At 42.9% G+C, this 14,969-nt stretch overlaps 1 protein-coding gene across 1 annotated transcript in view; it reads right to left on the bottom strand.

The window, feature by feature from the left end:
* Positions 1-269: 269 nt before the first annotated feature.
* slc4a2b (solute carrier family 4 member 2b) overlaps positions 270-14,969 on the bottom strand; it is a 33,346-nt gene continuing 18,646 nt past the window's right edge. Inside the window, exons 7-23 of the mRNA XM_069696361.1 lie at positions 13,694-13,830; positions 10,861-11,041; positions 10,512-10,647; positions 9,491-9,692; positions 9,290-9,395; positions 8,995-9,179; positions 8,173-8,380; positions 7,889-8,095; positions 7,608-7,756; positions 6,940-7,134; positions 6,259-6,503; positions 5,294-5,375; positions 5,055-5,221; positions 4,421-4,674; positions 4,132-4,301; positions 3,316-3,489; positions 270-2,373 (exon numbers count right to left, since the gene is read on the bottom strand). Coding sequence (XP_069552462.1) covers positions 2,293-2,373; positions 3,316-3,489; positions 4,132-4,301; positions 4,421-4,674; positions 5,055-5,221; positions 5,294-5,375; positions 6,259-6,503; positions 6,940-7,134; positions 7,608-7,756; positions 7,889-8,095; positions 8,173-8,380; positions 8,995-9,179; positions 9,290-9,395; positions 9,491-9,692; positions 10,512-10,647; positions 10,861-11,041; positions 13,694-13,830 — 2,879 coding nt within the window. The 3' untranslated portion in view covers positions 270-2,292. The remainder of the gene's footprint in view (positions 2,374-3,315; positions 3,490-4,131; positions 4,302-4,420; positions 4,675-5,054; positions 5,222-5,293; positions 5,376-6,258; positions 6,504-6,939; positions 7,135-7,607; positions 7,757-7,888; positions 8,096-8,172; positions 8,381-8,994; positions 9,180-9,289; positions 9,396-9,490; positions 9,693-10,511; positions 10,648-10,860; positions 11,042-13,693; positions 13,831-14,969) is intronic.

Raw genomic sequence — 14,969 nt, 5'->3', positions numbered from 1 at the left:
TTTAAATACGTTTTCACCCCTTTACTTTTATCTGTTAGCGCAAAACCAGTGGCATTCCCATCAATCAAACGTCAACACGCTGACACTTTAAACTAAATACTTGTTAGCGTGTTAGAACGGTCAAGTTTTGTTTATTCATCCTGTTAAAAGTTTGAAATATTTTATTGCTCTTATCGTAACGGGTCGTTTATGAACTGCGCGACAGAAATACTTCTATCCGGCCTTCTTCCAGGCGGTTTTAAATGAAAAATACAACAGGGCAGCGGGGATAAATAGAAAATAACTTTTTATTTGTCATCAATATTTGAACCATTAATGTACAAGGGAACATCAGCAAATAGCCTCTCAGACTTTGTGTTGCTTTTTTTGAAATGGATCTACATATATTTTAAAATCAGCATCTCATGACTTTTGACAGATATTTTGAAATTCACAGGCACGATAAGCAGACACAAAACCGACACTGTGCTTCGCTTCTCATAAACATCTCCTTCATGGCCACGGTGCAGCCGAGTGCGTGTGCATTTACTGTTTTAAAAAGTAAAAAAGGTTCGCTGACGCACTCCAAATACGTCTTTGAAAAACAGAAATGATGCCACGTGTTGCAACAGATAAATAACGAAGAGGCGTTTGATTTGCGAGTGTCTCGAAAGTGCAAACTATTGCAACGTGCGCCATCCTTACGGACAAAGAAGACGCGTGAGGCTGATCACTTCATGGTCCCGCAGGCATTTTGTGATTTTGTGCGACTTTGTGACACCAAGCAGGCACAAGATCACAACTTCTGTCAGGCTGCGACGGGACAGCTCGGAGGGAAGAGTAGTGTCTGAGATACATAATTGAGCAGACCGAGAATTTCAGTTGTTTGACACAGTCAAAGCTTTAACCAATCCATGTCACAATGATGCAACATTACATAAAACTAAAAAAAAACTTAAAAAAAAAAATACATATATATTTTTAAAAGCCTTCCCTCTCAGCAATACATGGATATTGAGATTGTCTAAACAGCTTGTGTGGAAATTTGGTTGACCGAGTTGACGTGAGCGCGAATGAAATGTTTAAACAATTAGTCTCTGCCCAAAAATTAGGAATGTTGTAGCAAGAAGATGTTAATTTAAGCTGGAACTCCTTCAAAAACGACGAGAGATGACTGAACTGCAGCGCGTTGTTCTGACCACAAAGTTATTTACACGACACATTTGGCACTTTGAAAAAGAAACCAATAAATTACAGCGAATTCCCATAAAGCGACTGCACCCAGAACAAACTACATTAGTGCCTTGAACATGTCCACGGAGAAATTTATAGTGTGTTTATTATCCCAGTTTTTCTATAAAAAAATAAAAAAAAAATAATGAAAAGGAACATGATATATATCTTGGCATTGGTGTGATGAGAAATTGCATTTTTATGTACTTTTTTTTTTTTTTTTGGTACAGACCCATAACAGTCCTCCAATATCGCCCTCTGCTGGTGATCGTCCGCAGGTACACAATTCAACATTAGAGCTCCACGAGCATCTACACTGAGCACATGCTTAAAGAAGGACGGGCTAAAAATTAGTCACAGATCATGAAGAACAAAACTAAAGCCGGGTCGATTTGTTTTTCTTTAAGGGATTTAAGAAGATGAAACAATCACATATAATACATTGTTCTGATCGGGTATCTTAAAAAGTGCTACGAGCTTCGCATTTCAGGTAAAGTGATCAGCTGTCTGAAATAAGACAGAATGAGGAACAAAGACACCTCCTAGTAGACCGTTGTATTTCCTTCGTAAGGCGCTTGGTGAGCTTAAAACATGAAAAATTAAATAAAAAAAGGCGACAAACTTGAAGAGCAATAACTCGCATGTTAATATAAAGGAATGTATCCTATATATCTTCCACATATTCAATGTGAGTCAAAGCAAACTTTAAGGGCTACAAAAAAAAAATTAATCAGTGTTGCAAAACTATCTACTCTTAACGCATTTCATTTTTGAGCTCGAGCTCACAACATTTGATTTGGAATCTCTTGTCCCCTGAAATGTAGGTTTAAAAAAAAAAAAAAAAAGTCAACGACTGCTTGAACTCCTCAGTTGGATTTGATTCGTGCTGCTGTTCAGCGGCTCCTCCCCCCCCCCCCCCCCCCCCCCAAAAAAGAAAGCTACTTAAATAATGAGAGGTTTTGATCGAAGCAGAATTTTTTTTATGAGTGTTTCAAGTTTGAAGGACTGCGCTGGCTGTGACTGACAGGTTTTGGTGTTCGCTAGGAGGAGTCAAGTGGTAATAGCAGGGCCGGTTGTGTGTCACACCGGCATGTGCATCTCAGAGTACTCATCGTGACAGTCGCGCTCGTCAAACTTCGGCTCTGCGTCGTCTGCATCCAGCTGGGAGAAGGAGAGAGACGTCAGAATCGCTGCCCTGAACATGTATAAAGCTCCACAAACAAGTTACTCTTTTACTAAAATCTTTTTTTTTTAAATTTTTTTTATATAAATGCTCATTTTCTGCATCCTTTTTAAAGTCAGCCCACTAAAACGATCCCCTACGTTTCCCAGAATGCCTTTCCACGTCACCAAATTTGGTACAAAGTTAAAGTCTCCATCTCCTTGGACTGTAAAACCACAGCGGCTGTAGTGTAAATATTTGTCTGCTGATAACAGATAGTGAACAATCAAAGACAACGCAACCGACGTGTCGCCGAGTTTAAACGTATTGTGTGAATGCCGCCCTTTAAAAAACAAAACAAATCGTAGTTAAACAAAACGTACATTAGAAAAACCAAAGCTACATTCAATATGACAATAAAAAAAAAAAAAAAAAAATGTAAAAGCTAAATAAGCTGCCACAGATTTAATTTGTTGTCTCAGCAATCCAAAATATGATTGAGCTTTTCTTCGTGGTTCCTGTTTTCAGGAGAAAAGATTGGTGGGATTTTAAAATGTTGACTCGCATAGTGTCATAACATAATCTATTAATCCTCTAAGCTCCTGGGGAAGGAAGATTATAATAAATACATAACAATGACTTTACTCTGTAGCCGCATACAATAATCCATTTCACCATTACAATATTCCTTCATATTCTCCCAAACATCAGCGTAAATCCACGAGTAAATCTCCTTTCTAACTATAAAAAAAAAAAAATGAAGCCATTTCCATTATCAGTAAATCCACCAACCACGGCATCGCAGAATTTAAATGTACTCCTTTTAATAAGGCTGCCGTCTGGTGCAACTGCAGTGCTACGACCGCAGCGCGGCTCTGCAGCTCAGGTGGCGAAGGCAGGCGTATAAAGCAGCCCATCGCGCCCCCCTGTGGTCAACTTACACATGCCATCTCTCGGGGAGTGAAGACGCGTCGCAGGACGAACATCTTGATGGGGATGGTGAGGATGAGGACGAAGGGGAAAGCCAGAGACGCCTGGGTCGACATGACGGCCCACAGAGTCGCCAAACACCCCACCTGGATGCAGGTGAAGAGGTGCATGCGCACCGCGCGGACCTGGAGGACACAGAGGTCATCGGTGTGAATCCTCACCAGCGTTAAAGCAACGTTTAGATTAACAATGAAGGACCGAGTGACCCTCGTAACACCGTTAAAAGGAGAAACACCTGTTCAGATATTTTGCGGTTCAAAAAAAAAAAAAATGCAGTTAGACTGCTTAAGAAAAGCTGATCATTCAATAATCCTTCAAGTCAATTAGGAAAAAAAAAAAAAAAAGACCAACGATTCACTAGTTCTCAGTTTATTACAACATTTTATTAAATAAATCCCTAAATATGTAATCAACAGATTAATAAATCCCTAAATAATTCGTTGCAACCCTAATAGTTATTGATGTTTTAGTCCGAAATGAAAAAATAAATAAATTCAACACGGTTCCTGATGAGCAATTACTTCATCAACTACATTTAATTCCCTCTGACAAAAAAAAAAAAAAAAACAAAATCCTAAAAAATAATTCTTCTATTTGTTGCTGCTGCTGCTAAGAAACACTTGCAACTGATATTTTATTGTTTATTTTATTACCGAAAAAGTGTGATTCTTTTATCGGCACTTCAACCGTTTGATTAAATTCTTATTTCTTACATCTGAAACCTCTGTTGCTTTGTTTCCTAAGTTGTGGCGTCACCCTCCTCTCACCTTGCGCACGTAGCTGTGGTCAGGGTGGTACTTGGGAGGCATGAGGAGCAGCATCATCCGCTCCGTCAGCTGGATGCCTTTCAGCGACATCACGCCCATGTAGAGGAAGATACCAAACAGCACGGCCAGGGGGATCTGACGCAGTAGGTCACCGATCACAATGGACATGCCTGGGGAGAAGGTGGAGGTTAGCATGGAGAAACTCTGAAGGAAAAAAAAAAAAAAAAAAAACCAACAGGAACTTAAAAGCACTCAAATGAAGAAGATATCTCGGCGTCTTGACACTCACCAACCAGGATGGCGACCAGCAGCCCGGTAACCCTCTGCTCCTTCACCTCCTGGACGCGAGGCGTGTCACCGGGGGCGACGGCCTTGCTCATGACGGTGAGCGCGTTGACGTGGGTCACCGAGCGAACGGTGGCGGCGGCCATCCACGGCAGGCCGAACAGAGCCGAGCTGCCGCCCAGAACCACGATCAGCAGCAGGTCCAGGTGGAAGCCGGAACCCTTCAGCAACATCCGCTCCTTCTTACTGACGATCAGGCTGACGAAAGAGAAGCCGAGGTGGACTTTGTTGACACAGCGGGGAGCCGAGCAGCTCGTCTATGCATATTTTAAAACTTTGATTTATTGAGGGTTTACTGGCTGACTTCCCGTACAAACTGGACAACATTCACAATCCTTCATTCACCAGCTGAATGAAGTTTCGAAAAATTGAAGAATTTTTCAAAGTCACACCCGACGGGACTTTTTCCACACCGGGCGATTCAGACGGACGCGTTAGATGTTTTACGCGTGACTCAAGGAAACTCAACTCATTCCCTTTACGTCGGTTTCAGGTCGTAGAGTTGAGAAGTTATCGAGTTTAGTGAACGATCCCGCAAACCTGAACCAAAACCAAACACAAAGTCACGTCTCACTTACGTGGTGATCTGAGTCTCCATGAAGATGAGGATGAAAACCAGCAGAGCGGGAAAAGAGCAGGCGAACATCATCCAGATGGGGAACTCTCCGTTGGACCCGAGCGGGTTGATGAACCAGCCACGTTTCAGAGGACTCGTCACAGAGAAACCTTCGGGAACGCTCAGTTTCTGAACACAAAGTCAAAGCCTCAGCAAGACCGGATTTGTAATCTTCAGCATAAAGAACATGCGTCATCTCACCTGTGTGTACGTGTCTTCGAGGCTGCAATCCACCAGAACCATGATGAGGATTGCGATCGGTACCCCGAAATCTCCAATCATCCTGCGCAACATCGCAGATGGAGACAGTTTGGGCACAAGTGGCGACTTGATGTATTTTATGAAGCAAAATTAGAAAGATTTTTACAAACGTGCCCCTCAAACTACTGACAAGTTCACCAAGAGGCTCATATAGCAGCTTTAGGTCACGTGATGAGACGGAAAAGCAGAGGAACAGCTACTGAATAAACCCAATCAGACAACAAGAAAAGACATTCTTAAATTTTCTTATTTTAAGAAACACGATGCGGCTCTCGCGTCTCTCTCACTCTTATGTTAAATATGAACCTGCAGATAACAGCCAGTTAGCTTAGCTTAGCACAAAGACTGGAGACGGAAGGAAACAGCTAGCCGGCGTCGCAAAATGTTCACAGAGTGTTCAAACATTCATTTAAGTGCTGAGAACAATTTTAACATTCCAATTGAATAATGTGGCGAACCAACCTTTCATATCTACAGCATTAAAGATTGCTCATCGCAGTTCATCCTATTTTTAAAAAAAATACATCTTACAGGGTCAAAGGATGTAATTCGATTTTTAAGAAATTATATGTATTTTAACAAATAAAGTCAAGTAATATCTGCATTTTATAAGCAGCTGAATACCTAAACACTGAAAACAATGTTGACATGTGAAAAACATTCAAATGAACAACGCTAAAAATGTTTTATTTGAAGACAGTCTATCCGAATTGGTCCGCGCGTGATAGAATTATTCATTTAAACTAATGAACGTATCCGATCTAATACAGAAGTATTTATCTTCCCCCAGTGAGTGCTTAGTGGAGATTCAATTTCGCAACTAGTAATTCAGTTTCTATTAGGATCAAATCTTTACACCATTTATTTCCTTCCAAAGTGAAGGAAGGGGTTCATGTTTAAACGACTGATTGTAGCTTCTCACCCTTCCAGGGAAGAACATGCTGTTCTTGAACTTGCGCAGGTACAAGGCGATGAAAAAAGTTCCCGCCATGAGAACCAGAGAGAGCAACGCGGTGTTGGGCTCCCCGGTGACCTTCATCATCACCGGCAGGGTGCTGTCGCTCAGCACGAGCGTGATATTCTCCGCCGAGGCGTCTCCGCCCGTGCCGTTGTTCAGGGAGCAGCGTTTCAGCGGGTGCTCCTTGAAAATCTGCACACAAGAGGTTTCACGTTGAGCATTTCACTAGAAGAGTGCCCGTTGAAATCCATAAACACACGTACACGGGCTGTAATTACTTTCCGAGGAGGGATTACGATGTATTACAACCACAATTTCTGGAAAATGAGATTAACCCGAAGCCAAACGCCTTTCAAGTCTGTGCCATGAAACTGTAAAAATAGCAAATCTTCCCAAATTCATAAGCCCGGATAATAGCTCAAACTCTCAATCCATTTAACTTTCAAGGCCAATCAATCAGAAAAGATTTCAGGTGCGCTTGTTAGAAAAACATACTCATTTCGACCCCAAGTTTTGAATACGGTCCAAAGATCAGTCCGCTCAGTTCAGCGTCACCGACGTAAACCCGCAGCGGGCCAACCAAAACGTTCGGTAATCAGGAGTTGTTATTTCAGGGTCTCGGACGTACCCTGCCGAGCTTGATGAAGGTCTCGCAGATGAAGATGAGGGAGATGAGTAAGGAGAAGATTTCCTGGGTGAAGCGGGAGACGAAGCGCACCAGGAAGCTGCCCTCGAAGGCCACCGTGATGATGACGATGACGATGAGCCAAAACCCGATCCAGACGCGGCCCGTCAGGTACTCGATGCCGTTTGCGTCGCAGAACTGTGAGGACGCAAAAAACATCAAATCAACTGTGGGTTGATTCATGTTTTCACAAGTGAACAGTGTAAAAACAACAACAACATTTTCTTGTTCAAGTGCTGAATACAAAAACATGATAACTGTGATTCCTGCCTTTTTTTTTTTTTTTTTTTTATACCACTTTTTTGCCTCTCATATTTTTTGGGACATTTTCTGCCTGTTTTTTTTAATAAGTCAACGACAGGAAACAGAGAAGGAAATTTACATGAAACAAACATCCACGCTGTTTTCTATTCTTTAAGAACGATTTTAGGAAAAGTACAATATTAATGGCATAACAAGATTCTTTGTCAGATACAGAATAATTCATTTACAGAAATTCAGAATTGCCGGTGAAAGAAAGAAAGAAAGAAAGAAAGACTTTTTTTTTTTTTTAAATTATAGGCTGTTGTTTTCTATCCACAGACACTAAGTGAACTGACCAATCAACTTACACTGTAAAAAGCTTCTTCAAAGACCAACAGCGGTCCGGAGAAGCCCACAATCAACAGCGGCTGAGCCCCCAGCAAGCAGAAGATCACCCCCTGCACCGATGTCGACACGATGAGCTCCGAAACGCCGATCAGACCGTCCGTCTTCTCGCCTAGCGACACGCACGCACAATTAGCACCATGATAAAGACAAGCAGGGTGTTGAAGGCTCATCGACAGGTTGCTGACAGAGCCGTCATTATTAAAACAGGGTTTGACACAGGAGACGGTGAACACAGACTCACCCAGCAGACCCCCGAATGTTATGGCCGGAGAGAGGGCAGCGAAGTAGATGAAGATGACGGCGGCCATGCACTGACTGTTCAGGGCGTCCTTGAAGTCGCTGAAGTACTTCGGGTAACGCCGCCGCATGTCTTGTATCATCCCACCGAAGGGGCGCCCGGTGCGCTCCAAGGGGTCGTCTGACTTCTTCACAGGTTTGAGGAGGGCCGCTGGGCGACAGGACGGGTCAGGTTGTTAATTGCAATAGCAGCAAGTGAAATTTACGGCTCGAGAAGGAAAAGATCACCTTTTTCTTCAAAGCTTTTAGGCTCCAGTTTGACCTCCTGTTCCTCCCGCTTGCGCAGCATCTCCCTCTGGAAGCGGGCGACGGAGCGCAGCAGCTCGTCACCTCCCATCTCCGAAGGCGGCAGCACGACGCTGCAGTCCAGGAAGTTGTTGATGGCAGTCAGCAGGTCCTGCCTGTCGTCTGCCATGTAGGCGGCCTGGTGGAATTGCTGGTTAAGCGAATCAGACGAAAGCAAAGAAAATAAGCACGAGGGAGGGAACCGACAACAACTGCAGTTATTTTTCACTTGTTTGCAGGGACTGACTGGCACTTTATCTCACCGCAATCAACATCATTTCCCTTTCCTTTCTATTCTGGTCCCAGACTGGCTGATAAAATTACAACTGATGGCTCGAGGACACAAGAAAATGAATTTCCATCGATAATTGGAGGACAGCAGAAGGTGTCGAACAATACAGAGGACTTCCTGGGAATGCCATGTGATAAAGCCTCCGTAATAAAATACACTGAACTACATGGGAGGCTTGCTCTGGTTTAGTGTACATTTATTGTGTTTCTATTTTTTTTGTACAAACTTGTGGTCACAAAAACGTGTTTAACTCGGGTGCTCAGCGACGTCAATTGGAATACTTACTCATGACGGTTGTAGCTTCGCCCTGCTATATGTGCATCACCGTGCTGTGCTCTGTTTGAGCGAAACAGGAACAGCCTCTGAACTTTTTGATCGCCCTTCGTATGTATGAGCGATAACCCGTCTAGTCTTTAAAATTATACTGACATAGTGAGAGAAGGTCCAGGGTCTGCACCACCACCAACGCTCACCTTGTCGGACATGAGGGTGGAGATGGAGCGTCCTATCTGGTGGTAGTCCATGGTGGTGGTCGACGGTCCGAGCAGAATGAAGAGGAAACGGACCGGCACCGGCACCTCCAGGACGCACTCCAGCTCCACCGCCTCCCGCAGCCGCACGAACGCCATGGTGGGCTGCTCCAGGAAGTCCAAGCTGCCTGGGAGACCGCAAGACAGGACAGTCAACTACACACACCGAAAGACGAGTTGGTGCGTTTCATGTGGTAGTTTGGTGTTTGAACGAGGTTTTAGAGTATCGGTGACTCACCCACAAGGACCACCGTGGCCTCGGCATTTTCAGGAATCTTCTCCAGCAGCTTCAGCCCATGTTTGGACTTGGACCGGTGCATGCCGAAGGCCAGAGTCGGGTCCTTCTGCTGGAAACAGCACAGGTAAATCAGGATGACGGAGAATAGGAGTGAGTGACTGGGATTTTCTTTTCGCCGAACGCCTTCCAACCCCGACTCACCGCTGCTTCGGTCCTGTCCATGTTGATGTGCATGTCCGCGTCCCCCGTGGGCTGGGCGGTGCCCATGAGGGGGTCGGTCACCGACGGCTCCGGCTGGTGGGCGTGGTTGACGTTGTGGTGGTGCGTTATCAGAGTGCTGAGGCTGGCCGCCGAGATGTTCCTGGGGAAATGGCTAACGTGCTCCTTCTCATCGCTCGGGTGACTTGGGGAGGCGGGGAGATTCAGAGAGAGGTTGAGCAGCAGGAGGAGAGGCAGTGACCAAGCATGAAGCATTCTAACAGCAGGAAGCGTGGAGCGGTGAGATAAAAAGCAGTTTAACAGCGTCTACTACTCAAACGTCACTGATAGTCATTAGTCACTGGAGTCAACCAAAACATCTGACATGACACATTTAGTGACTTTTAAAACCCTTTCAGACATAAAAAAAAAAAAAAAAAATCAAAATCTTCTTGTTTCTTTTTAAAATAATGTGACGACAAATTTTTTTTATCCACAACTTGCAGAAGACAAGAGGAATTCCTTGTTCATGACACATCAGTCCAACAGTTGATACAACAGCCAGAATAATAAAAATAGCTGATAAACTGAAGTTAAATTTTACTTCTTTTTTTTTTTATTGATACATGTAGCATCTTCAGCACCATAATGTACAGCAGTCACTAAGGCATGTGAAGGATAAAAAAAAAAATAAAAAAAAAATCTCTTTTCGTGGTGTATCGTGACAAATTATGTTAAAAAAAAACTGCTTTTCCTTTTCAATTTGATTCATTTAATAGAGATTTAGGGACTTAATGAGGTGAAAGTATAATTTTTTTCACAAGAAAAAAGGCATAGAGTCATAATTTTTAGTCAGTAACAGAATTTTTAGGATTTTGAAACACCTACTATTTATCTTGGGATGTCTATAGAGGTTTAGGAATCATTATAAACTGTACAGTGGAGTTGTTGGTCTTTAATAAATGTGCTAAGAGAAATGGAAATCTGTGTCAGCTCATTTGCTGCATCAGCCGCTGCCAGTCACCTGTGTTTAAGCAGCAGGGCCCTCAGGACATTGGCTCGGTCCTCTGCTTTGATCTGGTCAGAAATGATCATTTGCTCCACCACCTGGTGGGCGATGCCAGGCAGGGTCTTCTGGTCCAGGTCCAGCAGCACCGCACCTGCACAAACACACACACACACACACACACACACACACACACACACACACACACACACACACACACACACACACACACACACACACACACACACACACACACACACACACACACACACACACACACACTGAGCTCAGTCATCTATGAACCGCACTGCTGACTTTTAGGCATTAAAAACACCACATGTACTCAAATGTACTTTGTTTCTCTAACCGTGGGAGATGGCCTTTCTGAGCTCCAGCAAACTGCGGAAAGACAGCGAAGCGACGTGAGGTTTCCCCCAGCGGTCCGTCTCCTCCTCCACGTCTTCCTCAAACTTGATCCAACGGGCCGTCTCCTTCCACTGCATCGCCTGGTTCTTGTCCATCGTCAGCTCGTTCAGCTCCACAAACACCTGGAAACGACGACATCACGCAGGTGTGGGTGAAAACATTCACACTGTCCGCACATAATGACGACATTCAGATAAGTAAAGCACTTGGTCTGGTCAGGTTGGTCCACTTCAACTCGATTTAGTGATTCAGTGGAGCACTTTGTCAACTCGCATATCAGAAAACAGAAACCATGTTTACCAAGTGAGCAATCTGACATCACGCAACTCACAAACGCAAAATGTCATCATTGCAAACTGGAGAACCTACAGATGTTAATAGGTTCTACTAAACACTTCCTGTTCTTGTTTTATCCCTCATGGTAAGTTTGATTTCACACTTCAACCTTCAGCAAGATAACTGATTGATCAAACGTGTTATAGATGAGATCAATGCTTAAGAGTTTACCCAAATCTAAATGAGCTGACTACTGTATTTGAAAAAAAAAAAGAAAAGTTTCTTGGATGTTTGAAAATCAATCACAATAAATAGAGAATTATACAAAATATATATATATCATTATTGCTTTCTTAATAATTCTTTTTGGAACTTTAATAGTAATAATTTGTATTTAGCATTTATAGGCAGTGTACGAAATAGTAGAGATGATGACTTCTAACGCATTATAACGTAGTTGTAGGCAGATAAAAGGATTTGTGTGGGCCCAATAAGTGGAAGAAAGAATATAAACCGATATGAATACTAATATGATAAAACACAGTTGTAACAATATAAAATATGTCTTTATAGCAGTGACCTACATCACTTTAAAATATCCTTATCTGTGTACAACTACATTGTAGAATGTAATACTCGATTTATAACTTAATCACAGAGGCACATCTTAAAAAATAGTTCCTTAAAAAGTCTTCAGTGCCTCGTCAGTATCCAGTCGCTACTGAAAGAAGATTAATTGAACACCATGCTGGTCAGTCACAGACCTCTGTGTGATAACAACCAAAAAACAAGCCGGAAGAAATGTTCCCTCCGTCTACAGTCTCGTGCCGTTATACACCTGCTGCATGCCTGTGAAATCACGCTCACACGGTGTCAAACCTGACTCTGGCCGGTCACCCAGCCTCACCTTCTGGTACCGAGCCATTTGACCGGAGTCCATGTCCAGCAGGACGCCTTCCAGCCGCGAGGCAGAGCGGTACACAACCACCGGTACCGACTGGAGGAGCGAAAGACGGCGCAGGAGAGGACTCAGACACTCGGACACAAGCGACAGCGGCACAAAGGACGCGACCCCTCACTGTCACACACATACCCGCAGGTAATTCTTCCTCATCACGAACACCTGACAGGGACCTGTTGTCTGAGCGGGCTGCCGGGGGCTCGGCGTTGCGCATGAGAATGCGTGCGTGTTAATAAAACATAGCTCCCCCCCCCCCCATCCACCGCCTCTCTCAGGAGCTCCCAGGGTCTGGTTACCTAAGCTCCTCTCGCCCCTCTTTTTTTCTTCTCCGTGTGTGAAAGGAAATAACTCATTCATTCATTTTTAATTGTCTCCTTCCCTCCCTGTCCCATCAACAAAAAAAGAAAGGGCAGAGCTAAACTTGAGAGGGAAAGAGGGCAAAAACATCTCCGAGGATTTGCCACATTTTAAAGTTACAGTTGAGACAATTAGGCAAAATGTGAAGTACAAAATAAAGACAACTGTCATTGAATTTAAAGGCCCAGTCTTTAATTTTCTGACCATATAAATAACAGGTTTATTTATTCATATCGTTGAAGAATATACCAGCCAAGTCCCTGTGTTACATGTTCTACACACCTCTCTCCCTTATTTCCGGTCTGCCTTCTCAATAATCAGTCCAGTATTAATAGACTTAAAAATGTCCACAAAGGTGTGAGGGGTGAATTTGATCAACATGTTATTATTTCATTTCTTTATACTTTCTTAAAAATTCAAATTTGCATCTCTTACTACACTTAATAGCTTGAACTTTTAACCAATTCCTTACAAAAATGGCTAACATTAATTGAGTATGAAAATTAGAGTCTAACCGATTCTGGGCTTTTGGGGCCAACACAGATATTAGAAAGTACAAAAAAAAACCAACTATCAACTATATTAACTAAAATGTGGTCACCAAACATTTGTGACAAAAATGTGGGATGAAGGCAGGATGTTTTATAATAAACTTTACTGTTCAAAATGACATCAGTGCACTGAAACAGTGAACTTCATAGGAAATGTAATAATTTTGAATAACTTTAAATTAAGAGAAGATCAAATAGAACAGTTTCCGTTTTACCTGAAGCCTCTTTGTCTGCATTATGTTCTGTAAAATAACGTTTTTAACATATAAACTGATACCGATACCAACATAAACTGCCAAAATTGACCAACCGTTAAATCAATTGGGCTCTAATGAAAATAATAATTAGTTGCTTAATTGTAGTTTAATGTTAGTCTTGTTGACTCTTGTTTATAATAAGATCTCAGATTGTACCTTAACTACAACCAACCACAAGAAAAAAATCCCAACCCTGTCCTCCTGTCTCTCCTAATTCTACGAAAACCTTCTTACTTAAGAAAAGCTTTCAGCGGAATAAATGTAGGCACTTACGAGGCTGAAAACAAGACCAACCTCAGACTTGACATTCGTTGGTACCAAGTGACACCTGTTCGGATTTAATGCGGATGATAAGAAAGTGCTATGCCTCACCTCATGAGGGGTGTGGTCCTGCTTGCGGCTGCGAATGCTCGGCTCTTTGTGGTCTTTGCTGGTGTGCACCACCTGTCCCTTGGTGCTCTTTCTGACCAGGTGTCTGCGCATGCCGGGAACATCTTCGAAGCGGTGACCTGGAGGAGGAGGGAGGAGAAGAAGGGTGAGAGCCGAACACCTCCAAACACTAATCCTGACCAGACACAGGAAGCCAATACAATTCCGCAAGACGTGATTTCAAAATAAAAGAGCAGGCAATTAAATCCTCGCACGATACAGTCAAGTTGCACAATTCTCCCGTCTTATTTCAATCTTCTAGATTTTTCATCTTGAATTAGGGCTGGACGATATGGGCAAAATCAAAAGTTCGGATATTTATGACCAAATACCTCAATATTGAGTTTGTGACCATTTCGTAGGGACGTCGATTTTAATAAATAATCATCGATAATGTGGATAGAAAGACTAAGTGGGTAAAGGCAGATAACAGAACAGTTGTAGAAGTTCAGAAAATTATCTTTTTTTTACTGTACAACCTTTAAAACTAAGAAAAGACAACACCTATGCCATAATATACAAAATCTTAGACAATATCTAGTTTCATATCACAATATTGATATAAAATCAATGTATAAGCCTTAATTTAGATCTCAGCCCACTGAGTCACAGGCCTCTTTGCTTTTGTGTGTGTCTGTGATCCCAGAGCAGGGAGTAGAGTTACTCATGCTGGCAGCACACCAGGCACTGAAAAGGATGTGGAGAAAGACACTGAATGGCACAGGCACACTGTGAGAAGCAACTGTTCTGCCGGGTGTTAGAGTTCAAAGATTAATGGACCTGCTGGCAAAATACTCAAGTTGATCCGAGGAATGAAGGAAAAGACAACTTCACTGTGATGATCAAATCCGAGAAAACGCTTTGAACTCTCTTCACAAAATGAGCTACCCAACGACAAGAAGATAAAGTTTGAAATATTAGAAAACAAACAAAGAAATTTCTCAAGCGCCTTACCGTTATCAGAGCTTGTAAGTCCTATGTAACAAACAGTGACGTTCTTCATCAACGTTTTAACTCATCTGAAACCCCTTAAAATGAGTGACTTCCTACTGCTACCTTCAGTTTTTATTGAGATGTCTCACTGTCAAGTCGCTCCACCACATCTGACTGCAGTTGAAGGCAGACCCCGGAGTAAAACGAGGCCTGACTGATGCGTGGATCTTGCAGGAAGAGGAGGGTTTTGTCGGGGGGTTGGGGGGGGGCGCGTCGCGTTAGAGCT

Source organism: Brachyistius frenatus, unplaced genomic scaffold (assembly GCF_029030835.1).
Source record: "Brachyistius frenatus isolate BFR_SWC_R1_liver_20210118 unplaced genomic scaffold, ASM2903083v1 Contig_21, whole genome shotgun sequence".
NCBI classification, from domain to species: Eukaryota; Metazoa; Chordata; class Actinopteri; family Embiotocidae; genus Brachyistius; species Brachyistius frenatus.
This window is presented reverse-complemented; position numbering and strand designations above follow the sequence as displayed.